General features: G+C 45.3%; 1 protein-coding gene across 6 annotated transcripts in view; it reads left to right on the plus strand.

Moving 5' to 3' along the window:
* The window catches only part of LOC112218236 (MOB kinase activator 2), a 98,382-nt gene that overhangs the window by 61,691 nt on the left and 9,975 nt on the right, over window positions 1-26,716 (plus strand). For 3 of the 6 annotated variants that reach the window (XM_024378866.2, XM_024378864.2, XM_024378865.2), the window contains exon 2: window positions 26,306-26,466. In XM_024378866.2, the coding sequence (XP_024234634.1) occupies window positions 26,306-26,466 (161 nt within the window). Of the gene's footprint in view, window positions 1-15,168; window positions 15,258-16,736; window positions 17,044-23,952; window positions 24,717-26,305; window positions 26,467-26,716 lie in introns of those variants that run through there. The other 3 variants (XM_024378867.2, XM_024378862.2, XM_024378863.2) reach the window with 3 other exon arrangements.

Consider the following 26,716-nt stretch of genomic DNA (forward strand, 5'->3'; position numbering starts at 1 on the left):
ACTCTCTAGGGAGGTGGGCCTTTCAACCTCTCTCTCTCTTTTACCCCCCGTCTCTCTCTCTCTCTCTCTCACAACATCCCTGGAAATGGACAACGGGGATTTATTTAGGAGGAAATGGACATGTTTTTGGGCATAACACGTGACTGCGGTCAGTTGACTTCAGTGTTGTTTGAACAACAATTGCCAGAGATGGTATCAGTCCTTAAAACGGGGGGGTTGGCACATTGTTAGATTAGATTCACTTGAAAATGGATCTTGACATTCGGATTCTTTTGAACTATGAGATGTTTCTAATTTCTCACACATTCTGTCCATTCTTGGTGTCATTTCTGTCAGAAAACCCCAGTTTCACTCGCCTACACATTCAGACTGGAATGAGGGGTATGTCCATCCCTGTGTGTGTGTGTGGCCCTCGTCGAAACAGTGTACATATTTGGCCATCTCTAGTGTGTGTGTGTCAGGGGTTGGAACTGCTGGAGGTCTGCATGCACATTCCCTCTAGTGGAAAATCTGTGACTAAACGGCCTGGTTTAGAAGTTAATGTGCTGGAGCAGAGCAGCCATGCCCAGCCACTACGACCACCCTACACCATATTTCCCTAAACCCCTTCACCCTACTCTCCCTACCTCTTACTCTATACTCCTTACTACCTTTGCCCTGTGTCCTTCTCCCCTGGACGGTTTTAAACAATTCCGTTTATGGTTAAATGTTTTTCAAAATGTTGACTACCTCCGCTCAGATTGCAAGGTAGGTGATGTTTCCATGCGCAACGGGAACTGGCCTTTCTCTCCTGCCAGAAGGAACAGTGACTGGCCTTTCTCTCCTGCCGGAAGGAACAGTGACTGGCCTTTCTCTCCTGCCGGAAGGAACAGTGACTGGCCTTTCTCTCCTGCCGGAAGGAACAGTGACTGGCCTTTCTCTCCTGCCGGAAGGAACAGTGACTGGCCTTTCTCTCCTGCCGGAAGGAACAGTGACTGGCCTCCTTGACTGGCCTTTTTCTCCTGCCGGAAGGAACAGTGACTGGCCTTTCTCTCCTGCCGGAAGGAACAGTGACTGGCCTTTCTCTCCTGCCGGAAGGAACAGTGACTGGCCTTTCTCTCCTGCCGGAAGGAACAGTGACTGGCCTTTCTCTCCTGCCGGAAGGAACAGTGGCTGGCCTTTCTCCTGCCGGAAGGAACAGTGACTGGCCTTTCTCTCCTGCCAGAAGGAACAGTGACTGGCCTTTCTCTCCTGCCAGAAGGAACAGTGACTGGCCTTTCTCTCCTGCCAGAAGGAACAGTGACTGGCCTTTCTCTCCTGCCGGAAGGAACAGTGACTGGCCTTTCTCTCCTGCCGGAAGGAACAGTGACTGGCCTTGACTCTTTCCTGCCGGAAGGAACAGTGACTGGCCTTTCTTTCAGTCTCCTGCCGGAAGGAACAGTGACTGGCCTTTCTCTCCTGCCGGAAGGAACAGTGACTGGCCTTTCTTCCCGCCGGAAGGAACAGTCTCCTGCCGGAAGGAACAGTGACTGGCCTTTCTCTCCTGCCGGAAGGAACAGTGACTGGCCTTTCTCTCCTGCCGGAAGGAACAGTGACTGGCCTTTCTCTCCTGCCGGAAGGAACAGTGACTGGCCTTTCTCTCCTGCCGGAAGGAACAGTGACTGGCCTTTCTCTCCTGCCAGAAGGAACAGTGACTGGCCTTTCTCTCCTGCCAGAAGGAACAGTGACTGGCCTTTCTCCTGCCGGAAGGAACAGGAACAGTGACTGGCCTTTCTCTCCTGCCAGAAGGAACAGTGACTGGCCTTTCTGGCCTTTCCTGCCGGAAGGAACAGTGACTGGCCTTTCTCTCCTGCCGGAAGGAACAGTGACTGGCCTTTCTCTCCTGCCGGAAGGAACAGTGGCTGGCCTTTCTCTCCTGTATTCAGACCCCTTGACTTGACAAGTATGTCGACAGAATCAAGCCTTTAGACGTTAATATGAATTATCCTACATTTATGTTTGTCAAACATGACTGGTGTTAAAACCTCTGGGATAGGTGGGACGCTAGCGTCCCACCTGGCCAAAAGCCAGGAAAATGCAGAGCACCAAATTCAAATAAATTACTATAAAAATCTAACTTTCATGAAATCACACATGTAAGATAGCAAATTAAAGCTACACTTGTTGTGATTCCAGCCAACATGTCAGATTTCAAAAAGGCTTTTCGGCGAAAGCAAACGATTCTATTATCTGAGGATAGCACCATAGTAAACAAAGAAACCATATTTCAACCCTGCAGGTGCGACACAAAACGCAGAAATAAAAATATAATTCATGCCTTACCTTTGACAAGCTTCTTTTGTTGGCACTCCAATATGTCCCATAAACATCACAAATGGTCCTTTTGTTCGATTAATTCCATCGATATATATCCGAAATGTCCATTTATTTGGTGCGTTTGATCCAGAAAAACACCGGTTCCAACTTGCTCAACGTGACTACAAAATATCTCAAAAGTTACCTGTAAAACTTTGCCAAAACATTTCAAACTACTTTTGTAATACAACTTTAGGTATTTTTTAAACGTAAATAATCAATACAATTGAAGACGGGATGATCTGTGTTCAATACAGGAAGAAAACAAACTGTAGCTAGCTTTCTGGTCACGCGCCTCTATCTAACAGTACACTTCAAGTGACCCTCGTTCAAGATGGCCCTCTACACAAAGGAAAAACCTCAACCAATTTCCAAAGACTGGTGACATCCAGTGGAAGCGGTAGGAACTGAAAACAGGTTCCTAAGAAATATCCCTTGGCAATAACAAGTCAGGGAACAGAGAGTGGCAAAAAAACAAACATTCTGAACAGTTAGTCCTCGGTGTTTTGCCTGCTAAATAAGTTCTGTTATACTCACAGACATGATTCAAACAGTTTTAGAAACTTGAGAGTGTTTTCTATCCAAATCTACTAATAATATGCATATTGTATCTTCTGGGGATGAGTAGCAGGCAGTTGAATTTGGGCATGTGTTTCACCCGGACGTGAAAATTACTGCCACGTCACCAAGAAGTACAGTGTATTCGGAAAGTATTCAGACCCCTTGACTTCTTCCACGTTTTGTTACATTACAGCCTTATTCTAAAATGGAATTAAATTATTGCTTTTTCCTCAAGCTACGCACAATACTCTTAAGTAATATTCCTACACACTTCTCCTAACTAAGAAGTATTCAGACCCTTTTACACAGTACTTTGTTGAAGCACCTTTTGCAGTGATTACAGCCTCGTGTCTTCTTGGGTATGACACTCCAAGCTTGGCACACCTGTATTTGGGGAGTTTCTCCCATTCTTCTCTGTAGATCCTCTCAAGCCCTGTCAGGTTGAATGGGGAGCGTCGCTGCACAGCTATTTTCATGTCTCTCCAGAGATGTTCAAGTCCGGGCTCTGACTGGGCCACTCAGGAACGTTCAGAGTTGTCCCGAAGCCACTGCTGTGTTGTCTTGGCTGTGTGCTTAGGGTCATTGTCCTGTTGGAAGTTGAACCTTCGCCCCAGACTGAGGTCCTGAGCGCTGAGGACTTCATCAAGGATCTCTCTGATCTTTGCTCCGTTCTTCTTTCCCTTGATCCTGACTCATCTCCCAGTCCCTGCCTCTGAGAATCATCCCCACAGCATGATGCTGCCACCACCATGCTTCACTGTAGGGATGGTGCCAGGTTTCCTTCAGACGTGACGCTTGGCATCCAGGCCAAAGAGTTCAATCTTGGTTTCATCAGACCAGAGAATCTTCTCTCTCATGATCTGAGTCTTTTAGGTGTCTTGGCAAACTCCAAGTGGGCTGTCTTGTGCCTTTTTACTGAGGAGTGGCTTCTGTCTGGCCACTCTACCATAAAGGCCTGATTGGTGGAGTGCTGCAGAGATGGTTGTCCTTCTGGAAGATTCTCCCATCTCCACAGAGGAGCTCTGTCAGTGTGACCATCAGGTTCTGGTTCAACTCCCTGACCAAGGCCTTTTTGGCCGGGCGGCCAGCCCAAACTTTTTCCATTTAAGAATAATTGAGGCCACTATGTTCTTGGGGACCTTGAATGCTGCAGAAATGTTTTGGTACCCTTCCCCCAGATCTGTGCCTCGACACAATCCTGTCTCAGAGCTCTACGGACAATTTCTTCAACCTCACGGCTTGGTCTTTGCTCTGACATGCACTGTCAACTGTGGGACCTTATATAGACAGATGTGTGCCTTAATGTTTTGTCAACTCACTGTACATTTACATAAACTTAAAGGGGAATACCTAGTTAGTTACAACTGAAATGTGTCTTCTGCATTTAAATCAACCCCCCCCAGAAACAGAGACGTGCGGCGGGCTGCTTTAATCGACATCGTCTTAAATCTCCAAATTCCACCCTGTTCCCGCCCACAGCCCACTGTCCGCTGCCCTATACACATGCAGACTTCCTGAGCAAACATGGGCGGCGCCAGCTACCATCTCTCTCTCCGCCATCCCTTTCTCCCTCCGCCCTTTTCCATTACGGAGTCCTGCTTCCCTCTATTTGCCCCTCCATCTCTCCCTCTTGCACAGTCTCCCTCCGCCCCTCTGCTTTCCTGAGAAAACATTGGTGGGGACAGGGTGGGGTGTGGGACAGCCTGTGTCTCTCCCTCCTATTTCATCCTCCCTTTTCCTTCCCTTGCACAAAGTCCTTCTCTTTCCCTCAAACTCTCCCTCCCTTCCGCTCTCCATTTGTTACACAAGCCTCCTCTCTCTTCGCGCCTCCCTTCGTCACATTCCTCCCTCCTTCCCTCTCTCGTTAGTTGTCCCTTCCTCCATCCCTCCCAAGTCCCTCTTGCTTAGCCTACCTGCTACACAGAGCCCTTCACGTTCTCCCTCATCCAGAGGTGTAAATACTGCTGTTGTTTCTTAGGGTATCTGTACTTTACTTTGCTATATATATATTTTTGATTTAGTTTTACTTCACGACATTCCTAAAGAAAATATTCTACTTTTTATTCCATACATTTTCCCTGACACCCAAAAGTACTAGTTACATTTTGAATGCTTAGCAAGACAGGAAAATGCTTATGAAAAGAACATCCCTACGGCCTCTGCTCTGGCGGACTCACTATAAACGCATGCTTAGTTTGTAAATTGAGTGTTGGCGCGTGCCCCTGGCTATCCATACATAAAAATAAACAATGATGCCGTCTGGTTTGCTTAATATAAGGAATTTGAAATGATTTTTACTTTGATACGTAAGTATATGTAATACCAAATACTTTTAATCAAGTAGTATTTTACTGGGTCACTTTTACTTGAGTCATTTTCTATTAACATATGTTTTTACTTTTACTCAAGTATGAAAATTGGGTGCTTTTTCGACCTCTGCACTCAGTCTCTCCCTTCTTCATGTCTCCCTCTATCACAATTCACGTCCAATGCTCATAAGAAACGTGATGGCGACGATTGGGGTGTGGGGATGAGAATGGCCAAACGTGTCCTGCTGAGGTTAACGGTACCCACTTGCCGTCCCGTCCCACCCACCGATTTAAGGCAGCCCTCGGCACCTCTGATTCAGAGGGGTTGGGATAAATGCGGAAGACACCTTTCAGTTGAATGCGTCGGTGTTCACCTGACTAGTTCTCCCCCTTTTCCCTCTGACACGATGTCTGTGTTCACCTGACTAGTTCTCCCCCTTTTCCCTCTGACACGATGTCTGTGTTCACCTGACTAGTTCTCCCCCTTTTCCCTCTGACACGATGTCTGTGTTCACCTGACTAGTTCTCCCCCTTTTCCCTCTGACACGATGTCTGTGTTCACCTGACTAGTTCTCCCCCTTTTCCCTGTGACACGATGTCTGTGTTCGACCTGGGTGCCCTTCTGTCTAGTCGTCTGTCGTTCAACTGCTCCGGTAGCAACACACATGAAGTTGCTTTTAAAAGGAAGTATGTCTCACTTCCTCTCTCTCTTTTAGAACAAAGTTATTTTATATATATATATATATATATATATATATATATATATATATATATATATATATATATATATATATATATATATATATATATATATATATATATATATATACATATATATACACACACACATACTACTGTTCTACACGTGGTAACAGTGACATGAAGCCAGCGTCTCCTCTTTCTGTGAGCCACAATACTAGTGGAAACTGACTCGTTTAGTTTTTCCAGCCTTGACTGGATGCTGGAGCGTCGAGCTGTGAATGTGGTGGGTTAGGTTCAGCTTTCAGGGAAAGATGTACACACACACACATCATACAATACCCTTCAGCATCCCTCATAGGAACACACCTGGAAATGGAGTATGGGAAAACGTTTCTGTTAGGGTCTGTGCGTAGATACAAAAAAACAATGCTTTTCCACCGGGTGGGTGGGTACCGAGGCCTTATTCCCTTTGACTGGCGAGGCGTCTCACCTACTCGCCCTCCAGGAAAAGGATAAAGTAACACATTTACCCGTAGGTTCTGATCTAAGGTCAGTTTTTTTTTTGTTCCTTGTTTAGGTTAAGATTGGAAAGAAACGGATCCTTGGCCTGAGACAAATTTATATCTAGGCTACATTAACACTGACTTTTGGTATTGTACTGACATATCAACTGCAGTGGCTGGTAATCTGCCTGTAGGTGGTGCTATTGTTTTTACAACGCTCCCCTCTGAAGTGAACACTCGAGGCTCAACGAGTGCTCTCATGCTTAGTGTATAAAGTCTGCACCCCCCATTGTTGCCAAACCAAGTATCTTAAGACGAGATTCAGAATGGTACGCTCTGTTTCTGCTGAAATGATCATCTGGTTTCAGTTTTTTTTTTTTACATTTTCTTCCCCCGTACAGTACTTTATAGAAAAGTTCAGTCGGTGGGTGTGATGTGTTTTTAGGGAGTAGGTGTGTCCTGACTCGACCCCCCCACGGCCCTCCCAAGTTGTCGTTACTGGCGTCTATCATATTATTCCTGAGAGAAGAACATTCTTATCATTGTTGTTTCACAAGCACTTCTGAGAAATGGGAAGACTGTGGCCTTGGGGAACCTATCCCTTTCCCTCAGAACACCAGGCGTGGTGACACACGCGCACACTAGAGGGGAAATAACGACGGGTTTTGTCTATTTTCTTCAATAGCTCGTCTTTGTATCTGCCATAATGGCTGACTGCCATTGAGGGATTCCACCATTTTAAAGTAATGTCCACGTTGAAATAGGTTCTAGCCTTCCAGAGCCCTTTTGCTACCTCTATGGTCACCACCCACAGCAGAGATGAAGAATCAGTCTACTTGTCTGTCAAATGATCATTCAGCAGACATACCTGGCACCGGCTGTCACCATCAAGGTCAACGCAGTATTTTCCCCACAGGTGTTTGACAGGAGGTATTTGGGGAGTTTTGTTTTCAAAATGGCTGCCGTTGTATCACTCAGTGGTGCTACACACTGGTGGTGGGTGAGTCAGAAGTTGACCCCTAAGAGGAGATCCAGGATCTGCCAAACTTGACCGCCCCCCCCATTGTAAGTAACCTCCAGCAATTTATCAGGAACGGAACATCTCCTAACTGACCTTAGACCAGAGTCTTAGGTTAACTGCCAATGTCAAATATACAGGCAGTGAACCCGACGTGTTCGTTTTGGATCTCATTGCAGAAGTCTACTCCCCTAAGTACAGCTCTAGGATCTGCACGTTCCATCCAAACCTTAACCTTCTTGACCATTTATCAAGCCCATCTCATAGCTGACCATCTGTCCTGGGGTCCACTGACCCTGCAATGCTGCTCTCATTCCAGCTAGGGTTGTGACGATACCAGTATCGCAATAAAAAAAATTCCCATGGAAAAATGAAAGCCCAAAGGTCTTTGGTCCTTTTTAAAAACCTGCTGTATGTAAAATATTGTGTGCTATAGCTTGGGGGGAAGAGGAGTGTGTGTTTCCAACATTGGGGCTGTTTTCCTAAAGAAGTTGTTTTTGTTTCCTTGCCACGATACTAACGAGCATCGTGAGATTTGTATCGTCCCCGGCTCTAATTCCAACCTGTCACCTAAAATACGGCCTGCCAACCTCCACTCGGAGTGGAGAGGCAGAGAAAGAGGGATGAAGATGGGTTTTCTGACAGAGAGGGGTTGGAAGAAGACCACTGGAGGGTGAAAAGAGAAGGCAAAGTGATGGGGGTAGAAGGAAAACCCAGCGAGGAAATGGAGAGTGAGAGACAGACGTTTGGTTGCCGTGGTGATGGCCAGGAAGTGAGTAATGACCTGGATGTTTTGACTGAGTGAGGCTGAAAGCAGCACGGTGAGGCTTCTCCTCTCCCCGGGAATGTAGGGAGAGTACAGAACAATGAGCAAGGGCATACTGCGACACCCCCCCGTTACTCTTCTCTTTAAATCCGTTCCCTCTCTCCTCCCCTTCTTTATTAAATCTCCTAATTTCACTCTCCCGCTTTCGATCCTTTCTCTTTCCCTTGTCCACTGCCCATCTCTTCTTTCACCTCTTCGCCCTCGCTCTCCCCCCTGTCTTTTTATCTTCGCTCCTCTTCCTTCCTCTTCGCCTCCCGCTACTTCCTGTCCTCTAACCCTTTGCCCTTCCCATCCCATTACCACCCGATATCATCACAGTTAGTCCAAACTGAAACTGTAGCTATGGAGATAGAAACAGACAGACGTGAGCGAGGTCTTGTCGTTGTCATCTCGTCCGGCTCCGTCTTGTCATCGTCCTTTCTCTCTCCTTCATCGGTCACAACTCTGAAACTGTTCACAAACAAAGATGGCTTCCCTTTCCTTTACCACTCTCAAACATCCTCTGGTGCCCAGGTGCCACCTCTCTCCGAGAACCAGCTCCAATCCTAGAAAAATGAGCAAGTTGTTTGACCTTTCAGTCTTTGTCGGTGATATTAATGGGACTATAAATGTGTCTGTAATGAAGCAGTGTCATTTCCATAAATGTCAGTTGTTGAATGTTGAGAGGAAGTGTCCAAAGTAAACGAACAGAGATACAGACAACTTTTGCAATGTGCCCTTGTTCTTAGAGGTGAGATCCTGTTCTCCCCCACCCCGTTTCTCCTTCTGAGAATGCTCATCTCTGTTCTTTCTCTCTGTTCTGACTTTCCTTTGTTTAGCTGGGGAGGGATTAAACAAGGGATGACATGTCGGTGCACGCCAGCCCTCCTCCGGCTGGAATGCAAGGCATGAGGCAGAGTAGATCAAGGCAGAGGGGGAAAAAATTGTAATATCGTCTGGCCCCATAGGTGGCCACTGAAAGAAATACATACCTGGAGATGGGAGATAGGGGGGGCGGTAAGAGAAAGAAGGTAGGCAAGTTTACTCTGTAAAATCCTATGTTTTAGAAACGATACACCTGTATAGACAAATGATGAATGACCCCATATCTTGAGTTCAAAGTGTGTTGATAGCAAAGGACCGTTTGCAGTTGACCCTCGTTCAGCAGCCAACACACGGTGTATTGTAGAGGGGCTGAGTTGAACGTCTGAGGTAGTGTGTCAAGCAAGTTCAGCAAACAAGGTTGACCTCTTGTCAGTTTAAAGGGACACTCCCATTGACTTGCTACTTTGCTGTGTTTGCTAAGGGCAATTCCACGATAACAAAATTAAGCTTTGGCTGTTTTTTTTTTTTAACTTAAAAATGTATGCCAAACAAAAACCCATTGATTTTAAAAGTGTAACAAAATATACAACTCTATGCACAATGACTAATTGGAACAATTTCCACAGAAAACAAATTTAGCGGAAGGACTGTGCAGATGCGAACTTTAACGAAATTACAGTGAAAATCTCCCTCCAGGTTTTTGTTTTTCCCCCCCAAAAAATTGAAATACTTGCTCTGAATTAAGATGACAACATGTCTGCAGAAAGGGTGTCAGCTATGACACGGGCCCCCTTGAGTTTGGTTATTGAACTACAGGAAGAGAAGTGGAGTTACACCCGGAAACAGAATTACGTCATGGGTCCCTGATCTGTAGTACTGGGATCTAACCCGGGTCGGTAGTGACGCCTCAAGCGCTGCGATGCAGTGCCTTAGACCGCTGTGCCACTCGGCTGACCTTGTTGTAATGTTTAAGTCACTCAAATATCACATGAGTACACGTTAGACATGGCAAAATGTATAAAATTGCAAGAGAATTAGCTTTAAACCCCGCTAAATTCTCTGCGCCCTATGACAAAATGTTGTAGAATGGCAGTAAATGAGCTTTAAGCAACATGTGCTGTCCACCAATAAGAGGAGCGTGAGCGAGCATTGCTCAGTGGGTACGGATTAGAGGTCGACCGATTCATCGGAATGGCCAATTAATTAGGGCCGATTTCAAGATTTCATAACAATCAGAAACCGGTATTTTTGGGCGGCGATTTTAAAAATATATATATTTTTTAAATACCTTTTATTTAACTAGGCAAGTCAGTTAAGAACACATTCTTATTTTCAATGACGGCCTAGGAACTGTGGGTTAACTGCCTCGTTCAGGGGCAGAACGACAGATTTTCACCTTGTCTGCTCGGGCGATCCAATCTTGCAACCTTACAGTTAACGAGTCCAACGCAATAACGACCTGCCTCTCTCTCGCTGCATTCCACAAGGAGACTGCCTGTTACGCGAATGTAGTAAGCCAAGGTAAGTTGCTAGCTAGCATTAAACTTATCTTATAAAAAACAATCAATCATAACCACTAGTTAACTACACATGGTTGATATTACTAGATATTATTGAGCAATAACTGCGTTGCATATAATCTGACTGAGCATACAAGCACACTTAGATACTTGTATCTGACTGAGCGGTGGTAGGCAGAAGCAGGCGCGTAAACATTCATTCAAACAGCACTTTCGTGCGTTTTGCCAACAGCTCTTCGTTGTGCGTCAAGCATTGCGCTGTTTAACTTCAAGCCTATCAACTCCCGAGATGAGGCTTGTGTAACCGAAGTGAAATGGCTAGCTAGTTAGCGTGTGCTAATTGTCCTTGTTGCTGGTTCGAGTCCAGGGAGGAGCGAGGAGAGGGACGGAAGCTATACTGTTACACTGGCAATACTAAATTGCCTATACGAACATCCAATAGTCAAAGGTTAATGAAATGGTATAGAGGGAAATAGTCCTATAATTCCTATAATAACTACAACCTAAAACTTCTTACCTGGGAATATTGAAGACTCATGTTAAAAGGAACCACCAGCTTTCATATGTTCTCATGTTCTGATCAAGGAACTGAAACGTTAGCTTTCTTACATGGCACATATAGCACTTTTACTTTCTTCTCCAACACTTTGTTTTTTCATTATTTAAACCAAATTGAACATGTTTCATTATTTACTTGAGGCTAAATTGATTTTATTGATGTATTATATTAAGTTAAAATACGTGTTCATTCAGTATTGTAATAATTGTCATTATTACAAATACATTTTTAAAAAATCAGCCGATTTAATCGGCATCTGCTTGTTTTGGCCCTCCAATAATCGGTATCGGCGTTGAAAAATCATAATCGGTCGACCTCTAGTACGGATGCTGGTTACAGTAAATGGAAAGAGAGGGCTCATGGGTAGGTGTCAGTAAGAGCTGGGAGAGGTAACATTAACTGGAAGGGGGGAGGGGGTAGTTGAAATTTGGTCAGCCCACCCTGGCCTTGATGTTACCGTCCACAGGTGGACTGGACTAAATCTGTACCTATCATAGACGTCCGTTTGGATAGAACGGTACCATACCATGAGTCGAGCACAGTACAATTCAGGACTGAGTACGGTCCAGTCCAATTCATTACAATAAAGAGAAGTGACAGTAACAGGAGACACTATGAGCTGAACAGGACAGGAGACACTATGAGCTGAACAGGACAGGAGACACTATGAGCTGAACAGGACAGGAGACACTATGAGCTGAACAGGACAGGAGACACTATGAGCTGAACAGGACAGGAGACACTATGAGCTGAACAGGACAGGAGACACTATGAGCTGAACAGGACAGGAGACACTATGAGCTGAACAGGACAGTATGTCAGTCGAAGAGAGGACAGTAACAGGAGACACTATGAGCTGAACAGGACAGTATGTCAGTGGAAGAGAGGACCGTAACAGGAGACACTATGAGCTGAACAGGACAGGAGACACTATGAGCTGAACAGGACAGTATGTCAGTGGAAGAGAGGACAGTAACAGGAGACACTATGAGCTGAACATAACAGTCAGTAGAAGGGAGGACAGTAACAGGAGACACTATGAGCTGAACATAACAGTCAGTAGAAGGGAGGACAGTAACAGGAGACACTATGAGCTGAACATAACAGTATGTCAGTGGAAGAGAGGACAGTAACAGGAGACACTATGAGCTGAACAGGACAGTATGTCAGTGGAAGAGAGGACAGTAACAGGATACTGAGCTGAACAGGACAGTATGTCAGTGGAAGAGAGGACAGTAACAGGAGACACTATGAGCTGAACAGGACAGTATGTCAGTGGAAGAGAGGACAGTAACAGACCGTTATGGCACAGTAATTCCGGTACGGTAGTCCTGTTACCAATTTGGTAGCGGAATTACAAGCTTGAATCACTTAGTTCATAAACAAAGTTGATATCAGTAAAATGACTGAGTCATTGGTAGGTCTACCATTCACTTGTTACTTCTGTTGTCCGGATTTGCCTTTTGTACACACACACACACACACACACACACACACACACACACACACAAAGACAATAAATGCTGTTACATACACACACTGGCACCTACTGGATTGCATTTCCCTGGCAGGTCACAGGGTTCAGTGTTTGAGTAGATCCTGGGCCTATAGGAACTCCCACAGATATTAAGACCCTCAGCCTGCACTGTTTTCACTGGCTAAGTCCTTACTTAAACACACTGTGTACTGCACACTCTCACACACTACACACGCAAAGACCAGAGAGTCACCCAACTCCACTGTAGCGTGGGGGGGTGCCCCAATTCTGCCATTCCATTGGTCACTACACCAGTCATTCAAGGTAATTCTACAGTGCCATTGGCTATATCATGGGGTGGGACTGAGCTGTTGCCAGGCCCGATTGCCCGTCTGCTGCTGCTGTGATACATTGTTTTGCTGTGAAGAATCTGTGTTTTCTTTGTCTTAAAATGGTGGAATGTCTGTCCGCTGAGCAGGGGACCAGCCAGCTCGGCCAATTTTATTCAAGGGGACTAGGGTACTAGCTGTTAGTTTTGATGTCAACTACGCACGTTTTGGGTGGAGATTGGAAAACACCTTTTTTGTTAACATGAACCCCATTTCAAAATGTTTTCTACCCAAGTTATTTTACATAGCCTACTAATTGACTAGTCAAGTTTCGGTTCAGTTTCGGCCAAACTTTTTGACGTTGGCTTCGTCACGTTTTCTCACTGTTGTTGTTCGTTCTATTCTGAGTGGCTGTGAATGTCGCGTCCTTCATCGTGGCAGAGTGAATCGTCTTTTTTTTTTTTTCCTTCACCGGCATTCTCGTTACCACCACACCCTTTTCTGGTCCCTGTCGTAATAAAAGGCTTAAATATATAAATAACATGAAACGCTGTCATTTTTCCATACCGCAGTTTTTTTGTTTTGCTCGCTTTCTCTCTCGAGTTGGATGATGGTGATTATAGATGGTTGATTGAGCATCAGCCACCAGTTTGACTTTACCTCACCGTCATTCCAGGAGCAGCCAGTCATAAGTCCTGGCTGTTGACGTCAGTGTTTCCAGCAACCGTCTTACGCAACTCTTTTGTTCTCCCTCCGTTGTAAGTTTAATGAGCAACGTGAATCTGGCCCTCAAAGCAGACACTGTGGTTTCCAGGGATGCCTTGAAGCTGTCTGTGATAGTCTAAGTAGGCTAGAAGTTGTTGCCCCCCTATCCGCTGATACTTGGTCAGAGATTTTCTCGCCCTCCCCCCTGCTGCTGTCCTTAAGTGTCATGACTCTCATAGTTTACTCATAGTTCGCCACTGAGCAATTCAAGAAGAAAATAACGTACGTTTGCAAGAAAGGGGATATGAGCCAGATCACGTCAGATGGTCTACTGTTTAGTGTTATGGGTTATAGCTACGTGCTTGTTCCACAGACTGTGAGTCGCGCTAATTGAGTCATATCGTGTTAGATAACATTGGGGAAGAGGGACTTTTTTTTTGGACATACTTTACTGAGGTTGGTTTACATGTAATCTAGTGACGTGAGATCACGTTTGTTCCACAGAATATGGTTTATGTCCGATGTCCTAGGTGTGCGCTCTTCTTCCATGGAATGGCGAGAGAGCATGAGAATTTTCAGAGCGTGAGTTAATGGTTAATGGAAGGTTTAGGTGTGTGTGTGTGTAGTACGGTTAAACCAGGTGGCACGGTGAGTGGTGCCATGTCTGGTCTCGGAAGGAGCTGCCATTGGTGACGTCAGCAGTAGCTGAGAGTCTTCTCTCTGTCCGGTACACAAAGAATGTGTCTGACCGCAGTTTCCACCCACGTCAAATCTTAGGCTATGTGAGAATGGTGTTTGTTTGTGTGAACGAGTCCAACTTGTAGGTCTGTAGTCAGGGGGTTTATTTCTACCTGGAAGGCCCCTATGTTGGGTCACCTAGGAGACCGTTGCCAACCACATTAGCCAACTTTTTTTGGAACTCCAGAAACGACAGCAATTCATGAGTTGTAGTTATCAGCATAATTTAGACCCAAATCAGCTCATGCACAATAATGGATTAGTCCTTTCCAGCAAATGAATTGCTTTTTTAACTCCAGGAACTTCATTAAGTTGTATTTGACCTTGAAGCCTGATAGAGCCCTCGGTCTTCAATGGAGTTCATTCTGAATGCAGAGGCTCTGGCTCTGGCCCAGTGGTCTTGAATGGCTGCCTTCTATTTTAGGTAACTGCTGATGTAATAGCTGTAAGCAAATGGATGGAAACTTTTTTTTCTTCTCTTTTTTTTCCATGACATTGTTTTTCACTTCAGTGGTCACCACCTCAGGTAGGGCCCGAAGCCGTTTAGAACTGTTCACCCATGGCCCTCTCTGTCCTCACCACCTCTTTCAATCTCTCCCCCTTTCACTCTGGTCAGTATAGACCAGGCAGAGGCAGGCTGAGGTTATAAATAGCTCCCGAGAAAAGGCTCTGGCCTGTTCTGGCCTCTCTCTCTCTCTCTCTCTCTCTCTCCGCAGCAGCAGCCATTCAGAGTGATGACCCTAACCCCCGAGTGAGCTCTGAGGCCAGACGGGGAGACATGTCTCCCAAGAAGGAGCCATGCTGGCAGAGCGTGCAGATGGACCTGTACATGGCCCTTATCAGACCACCTCACTCTCTGATACTTGTAAGATGTACGTGATAAGGGTTCACATCCAGCACACAAACAAGCAGGGTCTCTCTCTCTCGCACACAAACATGTAAAGACTTTTCAAACGCACTGATTGACCCTGACGTACTCAGACCCTTACACACTGACAGTCTGTGATATATATATACACACACACACACACACTAGGAGAGAGCTGAGCTCCAGCCCCCCCAGATTAGTGTGTCTTTGTGAGCTTCCATGCTACAGCAGTCCACTGGTATGTCTCACATCTGCAGCTGCAAGCCCACTGGTCCAGCCGGAGAGAAGGGGGGGCAAGGAGAGAAACCTGCGCCCATATTTATAAAGTGTCTGAGTAGGAGTGCTGATCTAGGGTCAGTTTGGCTTTTATATCATAATGAATTACATTATATTGATGGGGGGGGGGTGTACTTGATCCTAGATCAGCACTCGGATGCTTTAGGGATACCAGCCTTGGTCAGAAAAGGGGTCAGAAGAGATAAAAATGGAGGGGGAGAATGAAAGATGGGGAAAGAAGTGTCTGAGGATAGTGGGGAGAAAGAAAGATGTATAATGCCTTTTTTTATCCACGATCCTTTGACGTAGCCTGAGACTTTCTTTTCCTTTGTCTTCACTTTCTTTTGCCGTCATAAGGCCGTCTATAGTAGGTCTATTTCAAGATGGCTTTGTACTCTCAATGTTGAGGATCGATATCAAGTCCAGATGGTGTAATGCCTCTATTCAACCCGACATCAGACTTGCGCCGGGAACTCAGCCTCAGCCTTGACACTCGTTCTTAATTGGAGGCTTTTCCGAGCCGATTTACCTTACCGGTACACTGCCAGTCCTGTTGTGCCAAAGTCAAGTCGCTACATGGCCATCTACTGCTCATCTCTCATCTCATAGTGAGGTTTGAAGTCAACCACAAGAATGTGGCCTCGCCGTTTCAACATGTACCCTGTCGTGAACCAACTGCGATTTTTAATTTTAGTTGTTTTTATCCAGCTGGGTGGGACATAGTAGGGATAGCCTCAGGCTGAAGAATATGAGAGTACTTCTGTTTTAAACTGATAACACCACTTTGTGTTTACAGTATGTTTTTGGTATTTAAAAGTTGTTACAGTACAGTAACACGACAGATATTACTATGGTACAACAAAGTTACAACTCGTAGTAGATGGGGTATTCATCCCACAGTGTGATCATTATTAACTAGTTACATTTGTAACCGTTATGGCTCCGTTCGTACCCTTCTTCAGACCACCTGGCTCTCTCTTTTTTTGTCGCCACTTTTGCGACAACGCTTCAAGGAAGAAGATGGACCACGTCCACATGAGCTGTGACGCCCTTCATTTCCCTGGGCGCCGATGACGTGGATGTGCATTAAGGCAGCTCCCAACTCTGTTAAAAGTCATTCAGTTGGTCAAGTGACTAAGTGTCCCCCCTTTTCCCTGGTTGTGGGGGTTCTGTTTCGCACCTCAAGGACTCTCCTCTTCCCGGATTGGCTGCATGTGGAGAAGGGGGGCGGGCAGTTTGCGAGAGCCACAAATAGGTTTTTCCTCTTCAGGTCTTTCGTTACGAAAGCCGACCGTCAAAAATTGAAGTATTTAATTTTGCAGCCTCTTCGGAGAGGAACGGTGTGGCGAGAGACGTTGTTTTTGGAAAAAAATTATAATAATCCTCCCCCATTCAGTTATGGTCGGAGATTATAGTCCCATTTCAGGAGACAATACGGATATGCACTCACAGAGGAACTCGAAAAGCGGATTAAGTTGTAAAATGGTCCTTCAGGCGGTGGGCAAAGTCTTAAGGTAAAAAAAGTAACCGTGTTTTTGGAGTTTTCGTCTAGTTTTGCTGGTTGAGACCCGACTCCTGTAATGTGGAGGCAAGGCAGCGGTCGACTCGTTCGACGGTACGGCGTGACAAGCAGCGTGTTTGGTTTATAGTGGAACTTTCCAGCAGAAGGAACATCTAATCAATAGCTGATTTGGGGAAATACAATTTGGTTTACATTTTGGAAGACGCGTCTGCTTTGCAATTAGAAAAATACCGGGTTTCTAATGATCAGAATATGCTTGTTCGTGTGTTTTTAGATGTACATTTATTTTTCTCAATTAGAATGTTAGTTTCGGATAAAATATGAACGAAGTAGGCTCTAGACTCCCTGTTACCGTGATACGGTGGGTGTAGAAGCAACAGTGTATCCATGGTGTGTGTGTGTGACGACCAACATCGCTACCATGTGAGAAGTGTGTAACATTAGCCAAGTTACTGTCCTTTTCATGTCATTCGACTCTAAATCAGTTGTTGGTGGCAGCAGCTATTGGATGCAGGAACATATCGTTTCCTAAGGTCTGGCACTGAACATAGCGCCTTTTTTCTTTAAAAATGCTCTGTCCACTTTCTCTCTGCAAAGTAGGCGCAACTTGCATTCGTTTAAACATAAGGCCTACTGTTTTCTCGTCGCAGTGTTTTTTACAGCTCACTATTTGAAATTGCTTTTTACAGCTCCAGGTTCCAGGTTAACAGCAATTCACTAGTCGGTGGAATTTGGTTTGGCTTCCAGCATGCAGCGACAGCTCTCCCCAGCAGACTGAACAAGAGCGATGTGATATGTCGTCTCAACCACTGTAAATAATTAAAGCCCCGACTTCCGTTTGAACCAATTCAAACAGGAACATTGCTTGCTTAGAGGTGTTTTGGATTGAGATAAATTGATGGTCCTACATTCTCTATATAAAACATTACAAGAACTTTTTTTTAAAGCATTTTTAGGCCACCTGTTTAGGCCACCATCCCATGAAGAACTCTAGCACTGTGGGGAAATATATTGAAGTAACCCATGACAACACTGTCTCAGTCTGTATGTGCATGGCTGGATGTAGACACCTTGTGTTATTATAATTTTTTTACCAGGAAACGCTCTTTTAAACACAAAAGGCTGCACTTCGGGGCCTACCTTGTTAAGTCACAGTTTAAAACTTGTTGGCCTAACCATGGGGCCTGTCGGTGTGGCTTTTCCTTGTGAAGTCTTTGAGAGACGTACTGAGGCTAATCCTTCATGGGACAGAGTTGACAGACCGACCATGCTGATTAGTTTCCCTACTCTTACCTCCACCTAAACGCTTGGAAACATTCAGTCCCAATTATGGAACCTTAGATAACAGTACAGTATTGGGATACTTCAGGGTTTTGGCAATAAGGCCTTTTATTTACTTCCCCAGAGTCTGATGAACCCATAAATACAATTTGTATGTTTCTGTGTCCATTTACAAAGGAGTTTAGACGGATTTTGCCACGGCAATGCTAATTGCGCTGGCACTAGTTGGCAACTTCCTTCAAACTGCACGCAGTCATAAAAATGGCATCCGCAAGTTCATCTGAACCTGGGGAAGTAGATAAGAGCCTCATTGCCAAAATCCTGAAGTATCTGTTTAAGAATGCCCATCATTTTAGGATTCCGTGCTGTAAGAATGAATTATTGTACAGTACATCAGTCACAAGAATGCCATCGGCTACTGTAATGCACAATACAATCTCTGTCAAAGCTAACAGGTAATGACAAGTTATGCATGCCCCTCCTTTCAGTGGAGCTAGAATGCCACAGTGATTGGTTGATGCATGTAGCCTACATGTACCGCCTTTTAAAAATTAACTTTTATCACCGTCGAGTGGATTTTCCAGTTCAGTGACCATTTGAGGAAGAATAACAGAAGGGAGACTATATGGCAGCGTTTAGACAGGCAGTCCAATTCTGATCTTGTTTTTGCTATAATTTTTTTTGTTGCCCAGCTCTGAAAAAGATCTGTGATTGGACAACAACAAAAAAATAATTAGTGGGAAAAATATCAGAATTGGTCTGCCTGTGAACGCAGCCAATGAATGCATAGTTCTCATTGTTCCAATGTCATTTTTCACGGCATTCAATATGCTTTCTTTTTTTTTACCACCCGAAAGAATATTCCTTCCGCAGCAGTGGGGGCAGTGTTGTCGTTTGGTTCTTTGATCTGATCTATAGGCTATTCATCGAAGTAGCCTATTTTGCATGGATAACCTCAGCCACTGCTTCAAATAGTAAACCTAAACAACAAGAACCCACCCAAAAGTGTGTTTTGTTTAGAAGTAATAACTAGTAATTACAGGCTATTGTGAAATGGTAGAACCTACAGTAGCCGACTAGCTAGCCAAGTGCTTTTTTTTTCTCTCTCTCCGTGACCAAAACATAACGTTCTATTTTTAGCTCATTTATTTATTTATTTATTTAACCTTTATTTTACTAGGCAAGTCATTTAAGAACAAATTCTTATTTTCAATGACTGCCTAGGAACAGTGGGTTTAACTGCCTGTTCAGGGGCAGAACGACAGATTTTGTACCTTGTCAGCTCGGGGGTTTGAACATGCAACTGTTACTAGTCCAACGCTCTAACCACTAGGCTACCATGCCGCCACAATAATATGGGAATGAATACACAAGCACCATATTGAACTCCAAGTAGAAGAGTATTTGCCTGGGCATATTCTTTGATTATACATTTGATTATGTCACATAAAGATGTGGGAAGCTAACAAGGCTAGCTTGCTATGTTTTTAGCCAGGCTGCCAGCTAGCTTCTACAAGCAAGGGAAGGCGACTCTTCCTTGGTTTCGCAAAAACAAAGACAAAAATACAACAATATTGATACTGCTCCCTTGTGAATGGGAGTGGGACCAGCGAGGCTATCGTGTTTCCAAAAGGTGTCCGCTATTCCAAAAATCCCACTCCTCACATGCAGTCAAACACCAACGGCGTGAAGCTTGTAAGCTGTTCTCCCCCTCACACACGTCTGTTGTGATGTTGATGCCCTTACATTATAGTTTCAGCGGGGCATTGGGGCTCTGAATGGGGTTTAGCCCTATTGCAGCGCACAGTCACGGGCTGGATGGGACCCCCAGCCTCCAACACGTTGGGTTCTATCAACTGATCCTGTATGAAGGGAAATGTATGTGATTGTAGGAAACATGGCATGAAAACGTACATTCAACTAGGTTACGAAAAACCGACTTAACAGAATTTGCAAAAGAAGACTATCAAACAGGCCTCAGGGCAGTTTGTCTTTGACTTCTAAAAGTAGAAGAAATCAGAGAAAGAAAAAATCGGAGAAGACTGCCATTGTTGCACATTTCTACCTAGACTAGCTGAGTATGAAATGTGTGGAGATTCCTGCCCTTACTCCTCTCTCTTTATAGCCGTGGCTTGGTTTGCTCGGGCCTGCTCCTCTGTCTGTGGTTTTCAGGGGAAAATAACCATTTGAGAAGTATACTCAATTTAGACGCCTGAAATAGATCTAGGGCTGTCCCCGGAAAAAAATTAATAAATCTTAGTCGACCGAGAGTTGTTTGTTCTTTGGACCAGTCGACTGGTGGAAATGTAAAAAGTGTATTTTTCCATACAGCAAAAACTGTTTTTTGTGCAAATTTATAAAAAATATAAACCTCACATTTACGTAGGTATTCAAACCCTGGCCAGGTCTTGAGCGGTGCCTGGTTTCCTTCAGATGTGACGCTTGGCATTCAGGCCAAAGAGTTCAATCTTGGTTTTATCAGACCAGAGGAATCTTGTTTCTCATGGTCAGAGTCCTTTTAGGTGCCTTTTGGCAAACTCCAAGCGGGCTGTCATGTGCCTTTTGCTGAGGAGTGGCTTCTGTCTGGACACCAGATTCTTCACAGGGAATACTTTACATAGTATGGAAAAGCCTCTGCTTCTTTCTACTTGTCAAACATAGAACTGATTCTGTATACTAGTGGTTGGTGTTGGTGTTGGTGGGGGGGTGTCATGGGTGGCTTGAGAGCATGTTGGGATGTTTTACTCATTGGTAGGAAGAAGTTTGGTCCAAATCGAATGTTGGGTAGTTTATTTGTTGACTATTACCTGAATCCTATAACTAAACATTTGGGTGCAATCAATTTGCTTAAATTCTCAGATCAAATTATATTTCAACAAAATGAATCTTTTCAGGGATGCTTAATCGTATCTGTTACTAACTACCTATTGATTTTCTTTTTGGCCTCTGATTTATTTCGGTTTGTTTCTAGGGCTGTGGTTTCAGATACATTTTTTGGGGTTTGTTTCTAGGGCTGTGGTTTCAGATACATTTTTTGGGGGTTTGTTTCTAGGGCTGTGGTTTCAGATACATTTTTTGGGGGTTTGTTTCTAGGGCTGTGGTTTCAGATACATTTTTGGGGTTTGTTTCTAGGGCTGTGGTTTCAGATACATTTTTTGGGGGTTTGTTTCTAGGGCTGTGGTTTCAGATACATTTTTTGGGGTTTGTTTCTAGGGCTGTGGTTTCAGATACATTTTTTGGGGTTTGTTTCTAGGGCTGTGGTTTCAGATACATTTTTTGGGGTTTGTTTCTAGGGCTGTGGTTTCAGATACATTTTTTGGGGGTTTGTTTCTAGGGCTGTGGTTTCAGATACATTTTTTGGGGGTTTGTTTCTAGGGCTGTGGTTTCAGATAAATTATTTGGGGTTTGTTTCTAGGGCTGTGGTTTCAGATACATTTCTTTGTTGGTCAACAAAGTAAAAGAACATCATCCAGACATCTGTTCTTTATCTGTTGTCGTCTTGTCTCCCCCCTCCTCACTGTAGACACTGTAGGGTGGTTTTCCCCCACCGCTGTCCGACTGGTATTACATTATCGAATGAAAACCAGGTGGTGAGAAAAGCCTGTTTCTCTGGTGTGAAGCCCCCCCCCCAACATACCAGAGATACAGGAAGCATGGTCAGCCGGAGCTTCGAAAATCCATCATAACTACCAGTCAGAGAGAACTGGGGGGGCGACGATGACTGCTCACGCTGTCTGGCTCAACTTTATTAACTACACATTCTTCTCCCCAAATCATTGTGGGGTCCATGTGTTAATTCCTTCTGCTTGTGGGGAGTGTAAGCTGTTCCTAGATCTGCGATCGCGTGTGTGCTAGAAGCCATCTTGTTTACGGTAACCGCGTTGGATGGATGCTGAAAGCTGTTCCCTGTCACAGATTGCATTAACCACTTCCATCTGCAAATCATTAGATGCCTCCACAGTTTACCGGGCCAATTTTAAGCAAGAGTTGTTGCGCTCGGCAGGCAGGCTCTTCTGGCTGAGGGGGGGAAAGTCAATACATGGCTACAGTTAGCGATAATGCTGTAAATGCGCTATTAAAAACCAGAGCTGTTTTAGCTTCCAAGCCTTTTAAAGTCGCAGTATGTGCGTCAGTGGAATTAGCCCGTTTCCCCAGTCGAGGTGATAACTAAGCATGGGGGCGGCAGGTAGCCTAGTGGTTTGAGCGTTGGACTAATAACCGAAAGGTTGCAAGATCAAATCTCCGAGCTGACAAGGTAAAAATCTGTCATTCTGAACAAGGCAGTTTAACCCACTGTTCCTTGGCCGTCATTGAAAATAAGAATTTGTTTAGAACTGACCTGCCTAGTCAAATAAAGGTAAAATAAATCAATGAAAAGCACAGGCCTAGTGTTAGATGCGTACAAAGTCGCCAAGTGGTTGGACTCAAAGGTTGCTTAGAAAATAAACCACTGTTAGCGTAATGCATACAGCCTTATTTTGGTAGCGCTTTTAGTCGAATGCCTTTCGGGCTAATTCCTCTGCATATTTGTGTAACGTGAGGTTATTAATTGGAAGCAGACTGTTTGGGGTGGAACAGTAACAAGCCTGTCTCGTGTTGTACCTGCCGAAGGCCGCCTCTCCTTAGCGGGCTCCTATTGTAGTCCTGAACGCTGCACAGTCAGCGTCGTCACACAACTGATTTCTTCTAGGCCAAACGAGTTGACTCCCGATAAGGAGGATTGGGGAACTGCGCTTACTTCACCGACATGGTTGGCACTCTGAAAACCTCCGGTGAACACACCGTTTGGATTGTAGATAGTCTATATGGACTTTCTCCACTTGAAGAGTGGTGCTCACAGGCACTGGATGGTCCACTCCAGAAACGAAACGATCCACACAAGTTCTCTGAGGCGAGAGAATGTCATATTTGACATATTTTATCCCTCATTTATTCTTTCTCTTACCCTTTTCTTTCTTTACTTCTTTTAATGTAGACCTGTCTCTCCTATCCCCCCTCTCACCAAGCGCCTCAGGCCCTGCACTCCCCTCTCCAACCTCTTTCATCTGGCTCTGCCCTTTCTCTTCATCTTTCTGTGCCCTCTACCTGTTCTCTTATCTCATCTTTCCCACCTCGTTTCCTTTCTCCACTATTATACATTTGTAATTACTCTCTCGCTCTTCCATCTTCTCAATCGTTCCCCGCTCTCTTTTCTTATCTCTACTACCCCCCCATAAGGAGCAGTGAGACAGGTGTATGTGATCCATGCTTGGTACATGTTCTGTCATGTGAAAAAGCTTATCGCCAGCCATTAAGGCTTCATCTACAGATATTATCAGAGTACACACGTTTTCAACAGCTTCCATAAGCCCCCCAGAAAACCATTGTGCTCGTTCTTAAAAAAAAAATGTTTCACTGAGCCATTTCCTGTCTCTCCTCCCTAATTTCGTCATTTTCCATACCATGCCTCTGAGGTATTTTCTGCATTCATTACTTTATTTTAGGATGAAGAAAACTTCCTTTTTGCCAGCACCGCTCCCCTGACACACACACACACACACACACACACACACAGGCCGTGGCTGCTCGTGGTAAAGTTCTCCCAGGCAGAGTCTTTGCCATAAAAGGCTTTGTATTCCTCCTCGCCAGGCCAGGCTAGACCAGACCCGAGGCCAGGGCCAGACGCACGTCTCTGGGCAGGAAGTTGACACCGCCTGGTACTAGGAGGAAACCATGCATGCCATAGACTATGTAGTCACGCACACCAGCCGGCGGTCTGAAGACTGTGCTTATGGGAGAGCTTTGAAGCCTGTGACTCAAATTATAGCGTTGAGGTACCTATTCTAGCCCACAGTAATGGGTTCTTCAAGTGTGCCGTGTGTTTTTGTCAAGGTCGCATGGCGGTTTGAAGTCTCGGGATGATTTCCCGAGGAAAGAAAACGGACGAGACTGAAAACACACATCTGTGATGAATGCCGGGGTCCTAATTCCTGTTTTTCATTCAATAACCAAACACCACCTCAGCTCTGATTTTCCTTGCAGAGGCCTGGAAGTTCTGGTTTCAAAAGCATTCTCATTTTAAATGATAGGTGAGCTCTTTTCTTGAGTAGACGTGGCGCTATCGATCTATAACAGGAAGTGGGGTTAGGCTGTAATGCAGGGTGATGTTGAGGTCAACACTGGAACCGTCGGCTGGCTGGCTGGCTGACAGACTGGATCTCACAGCTGTTGCCTCTGTCGGACCTTTAGTCTCCATTTTCTATCCCCATTTTTGTCTATCGCTCCCCTCCTCTCTGGAAGTCTTGCAGCTTGCTGTAGCTCCCCTCCCTCTCGTTACATGACCAGCTGGACACGCCATCCTGATCCAGTAGTAACGCTGACCAGAGACCAGCCCGGTCTGCTGAGGTGCGTGTGTCTTTTCACCTTTCAGATCTACAGCCGTCTAGTCCTCATGACACTCAAGTCAGACAGTGGAGGGTGGTCTTAAATGTCCTCAAACAGGAGAAGTTGTCAGTGAACATTTATAGACATAGTAGGTACAGTACTTTCCTCTGCCTTAAATTATATATTTTTTAAATGCATGTCTGTGTGTGGAAGGGAAAAGCTAGAGGTATGCTTTGGGGGACTAAAAAGTTAAGGTTTTTTTGAGCAGTGTTCCTCAGTCCAAGAAGCCCCGGGTCTCACGGAGGTCTGTCATGTTTTGTAAATCTGTTTTAGTCATTTCCATGGATATGTGAGGGAGTAATGTCCACACTTTTTTTTTTTTCTCAGTCTTTCTTTCTCTTTCTCAAAGTACTTGATTAGGCCTGTGGGCAGCCTCTGTTTTCTCCCTCTTTGGAAAGCAAACTAGCAGTCGTCTTGAGCGTTGGCTTCCCTCTGCACGGCTCCCGCTGAAAAGACTGGAGTGTTTTATGGCAGCTCTAATTTTTATTTTTTTCTCTCTCTCCTGATTCTGGACTGGTGTCAGTTGTCCGGGAATCAGGATCTGGGAGTGGGAAGGAAAGGCTAGAGCCAAGAGCACACGGAGGGTGGGCACATTGTGTTTAAACAGAGGGTGTGGAGAGAGCTGGGGGAAGGAGGGGGGTGGGGTAGTTTAAACGAGGGTCAACAGGGGCACAATAAATTCAGGGAGTAAAGTGGAACTCCCCTGTCCTCAAACAAACCCAAACACTGTAATAAGACAGCCCAAAGAGAGAGGGAGAGTGAGGGAGGGAGATGATTAAAAAGGAGGGAGCGAGGAATTGAGCCGTTAGAACGCTGGTCGCCTTCTAAAGTGGGCCGCTGAAACTCAGTCGAGGTTAAAGCTCTGTGAAATCCCCAAGAAAATAGTGCCGTAATCGTTGTTGCGTAAATCGATCCAGGTCTGCGGTGTCCCCAGGCCCTGCTTTTGTCTGAAATAGGCTAGTCTCACTAGTCTATTAACTCATTCAACCTTTAACCCCTAGATCAGTGGACTAGCTGTTTGGGTGAGGGAAGGCGGAGAGTTACGGCCCTGGAAGTGTAGTGATGGTGTGATATGACAGACTCGTGCTAAAAGTAGCGCTGGAAGTACAAGGCGCTGCGGGCGGGCTAGCTGTGTGGTAACTGGCCCTTACGGGAGGCCAGGGGTCATGCCCTGGGTCAGGCACAGGAACAGAATTCTCTCTGTACAGATGCTGGGTGCACAGTCCTTTTTTTAGCAGGCTCAAAACCCCACGGCGGGACAGACACGGCGACCCTGGCACTGACCTGTGTGCGAGTGTGAAACACAAGGTTGTCTGCTAAAGGCGATTCACAAAGCACACTCAGGCCAGGGTGATACGACTCAGTTCCACTTTCCGTTGAAGTGAATTTGATGCGTACGAAACAACCCTCTGTAATGTAATGGCTACTAGCTAGATACGGTATCTACCTTCTTTTAATTTGTCAAACGGAGTTAAAATGTCCTCTCTGTCGTCTGTGACTGTCTCTGCCTCGCTCTAACCTGCCCCCCCTTCTCTTCCTGTCCCCTACAGGAAGTCTAAGACGAAGCCCAATGGGAAGAAGCCGCCAGCGGAAGAGAAGAAGCAGTATCTGGAGGCGGAGTTCACGAAAGTACGGGTGGTCGACTTCGACCTCAAAGAGCTGGTGATGCTGCCCAGGGAGATAGACCTCAATGAATGGCTCGCCAGCAACAGTGAGTCAGCAGTGTACACGCTGAGAAAACATATTTTGGGGGGTCGTGTTGAGCCTCCCTCTCGTCTTTCCAGAAACAGCAACATAGTTTTCAGAGAAGCGAAACACTTGACAGATTTACTTGGTTTCCTCCAGTATTCAGGCATTTCTGCCGTACCAGAGTGCGTCTTCTCTTTGAACGTGCGTTCAGTAAAGGCACTGCAGCTAAATCCTCTAGACATTTATCTCCAGGTGCAGCAGCTTACGCTATG

The sequence above is a fragment of the Oncorhynchus tshawytscha genome, linkage group LG19 (genome assembly GCF_018296145.1).
Source record: "Oncorhynchus tshawytscha isolate Ot180627B linkage group LG19, Otsh_v2.0, whole genome shotgun sequence".
Lineage (NCBI taxonomy): Eukaryota > Metazoa > Chordata > Actinopteri > Salmoniformes > Salmonidae > Oncorhynchus > Oncorhynchus tshawytscha.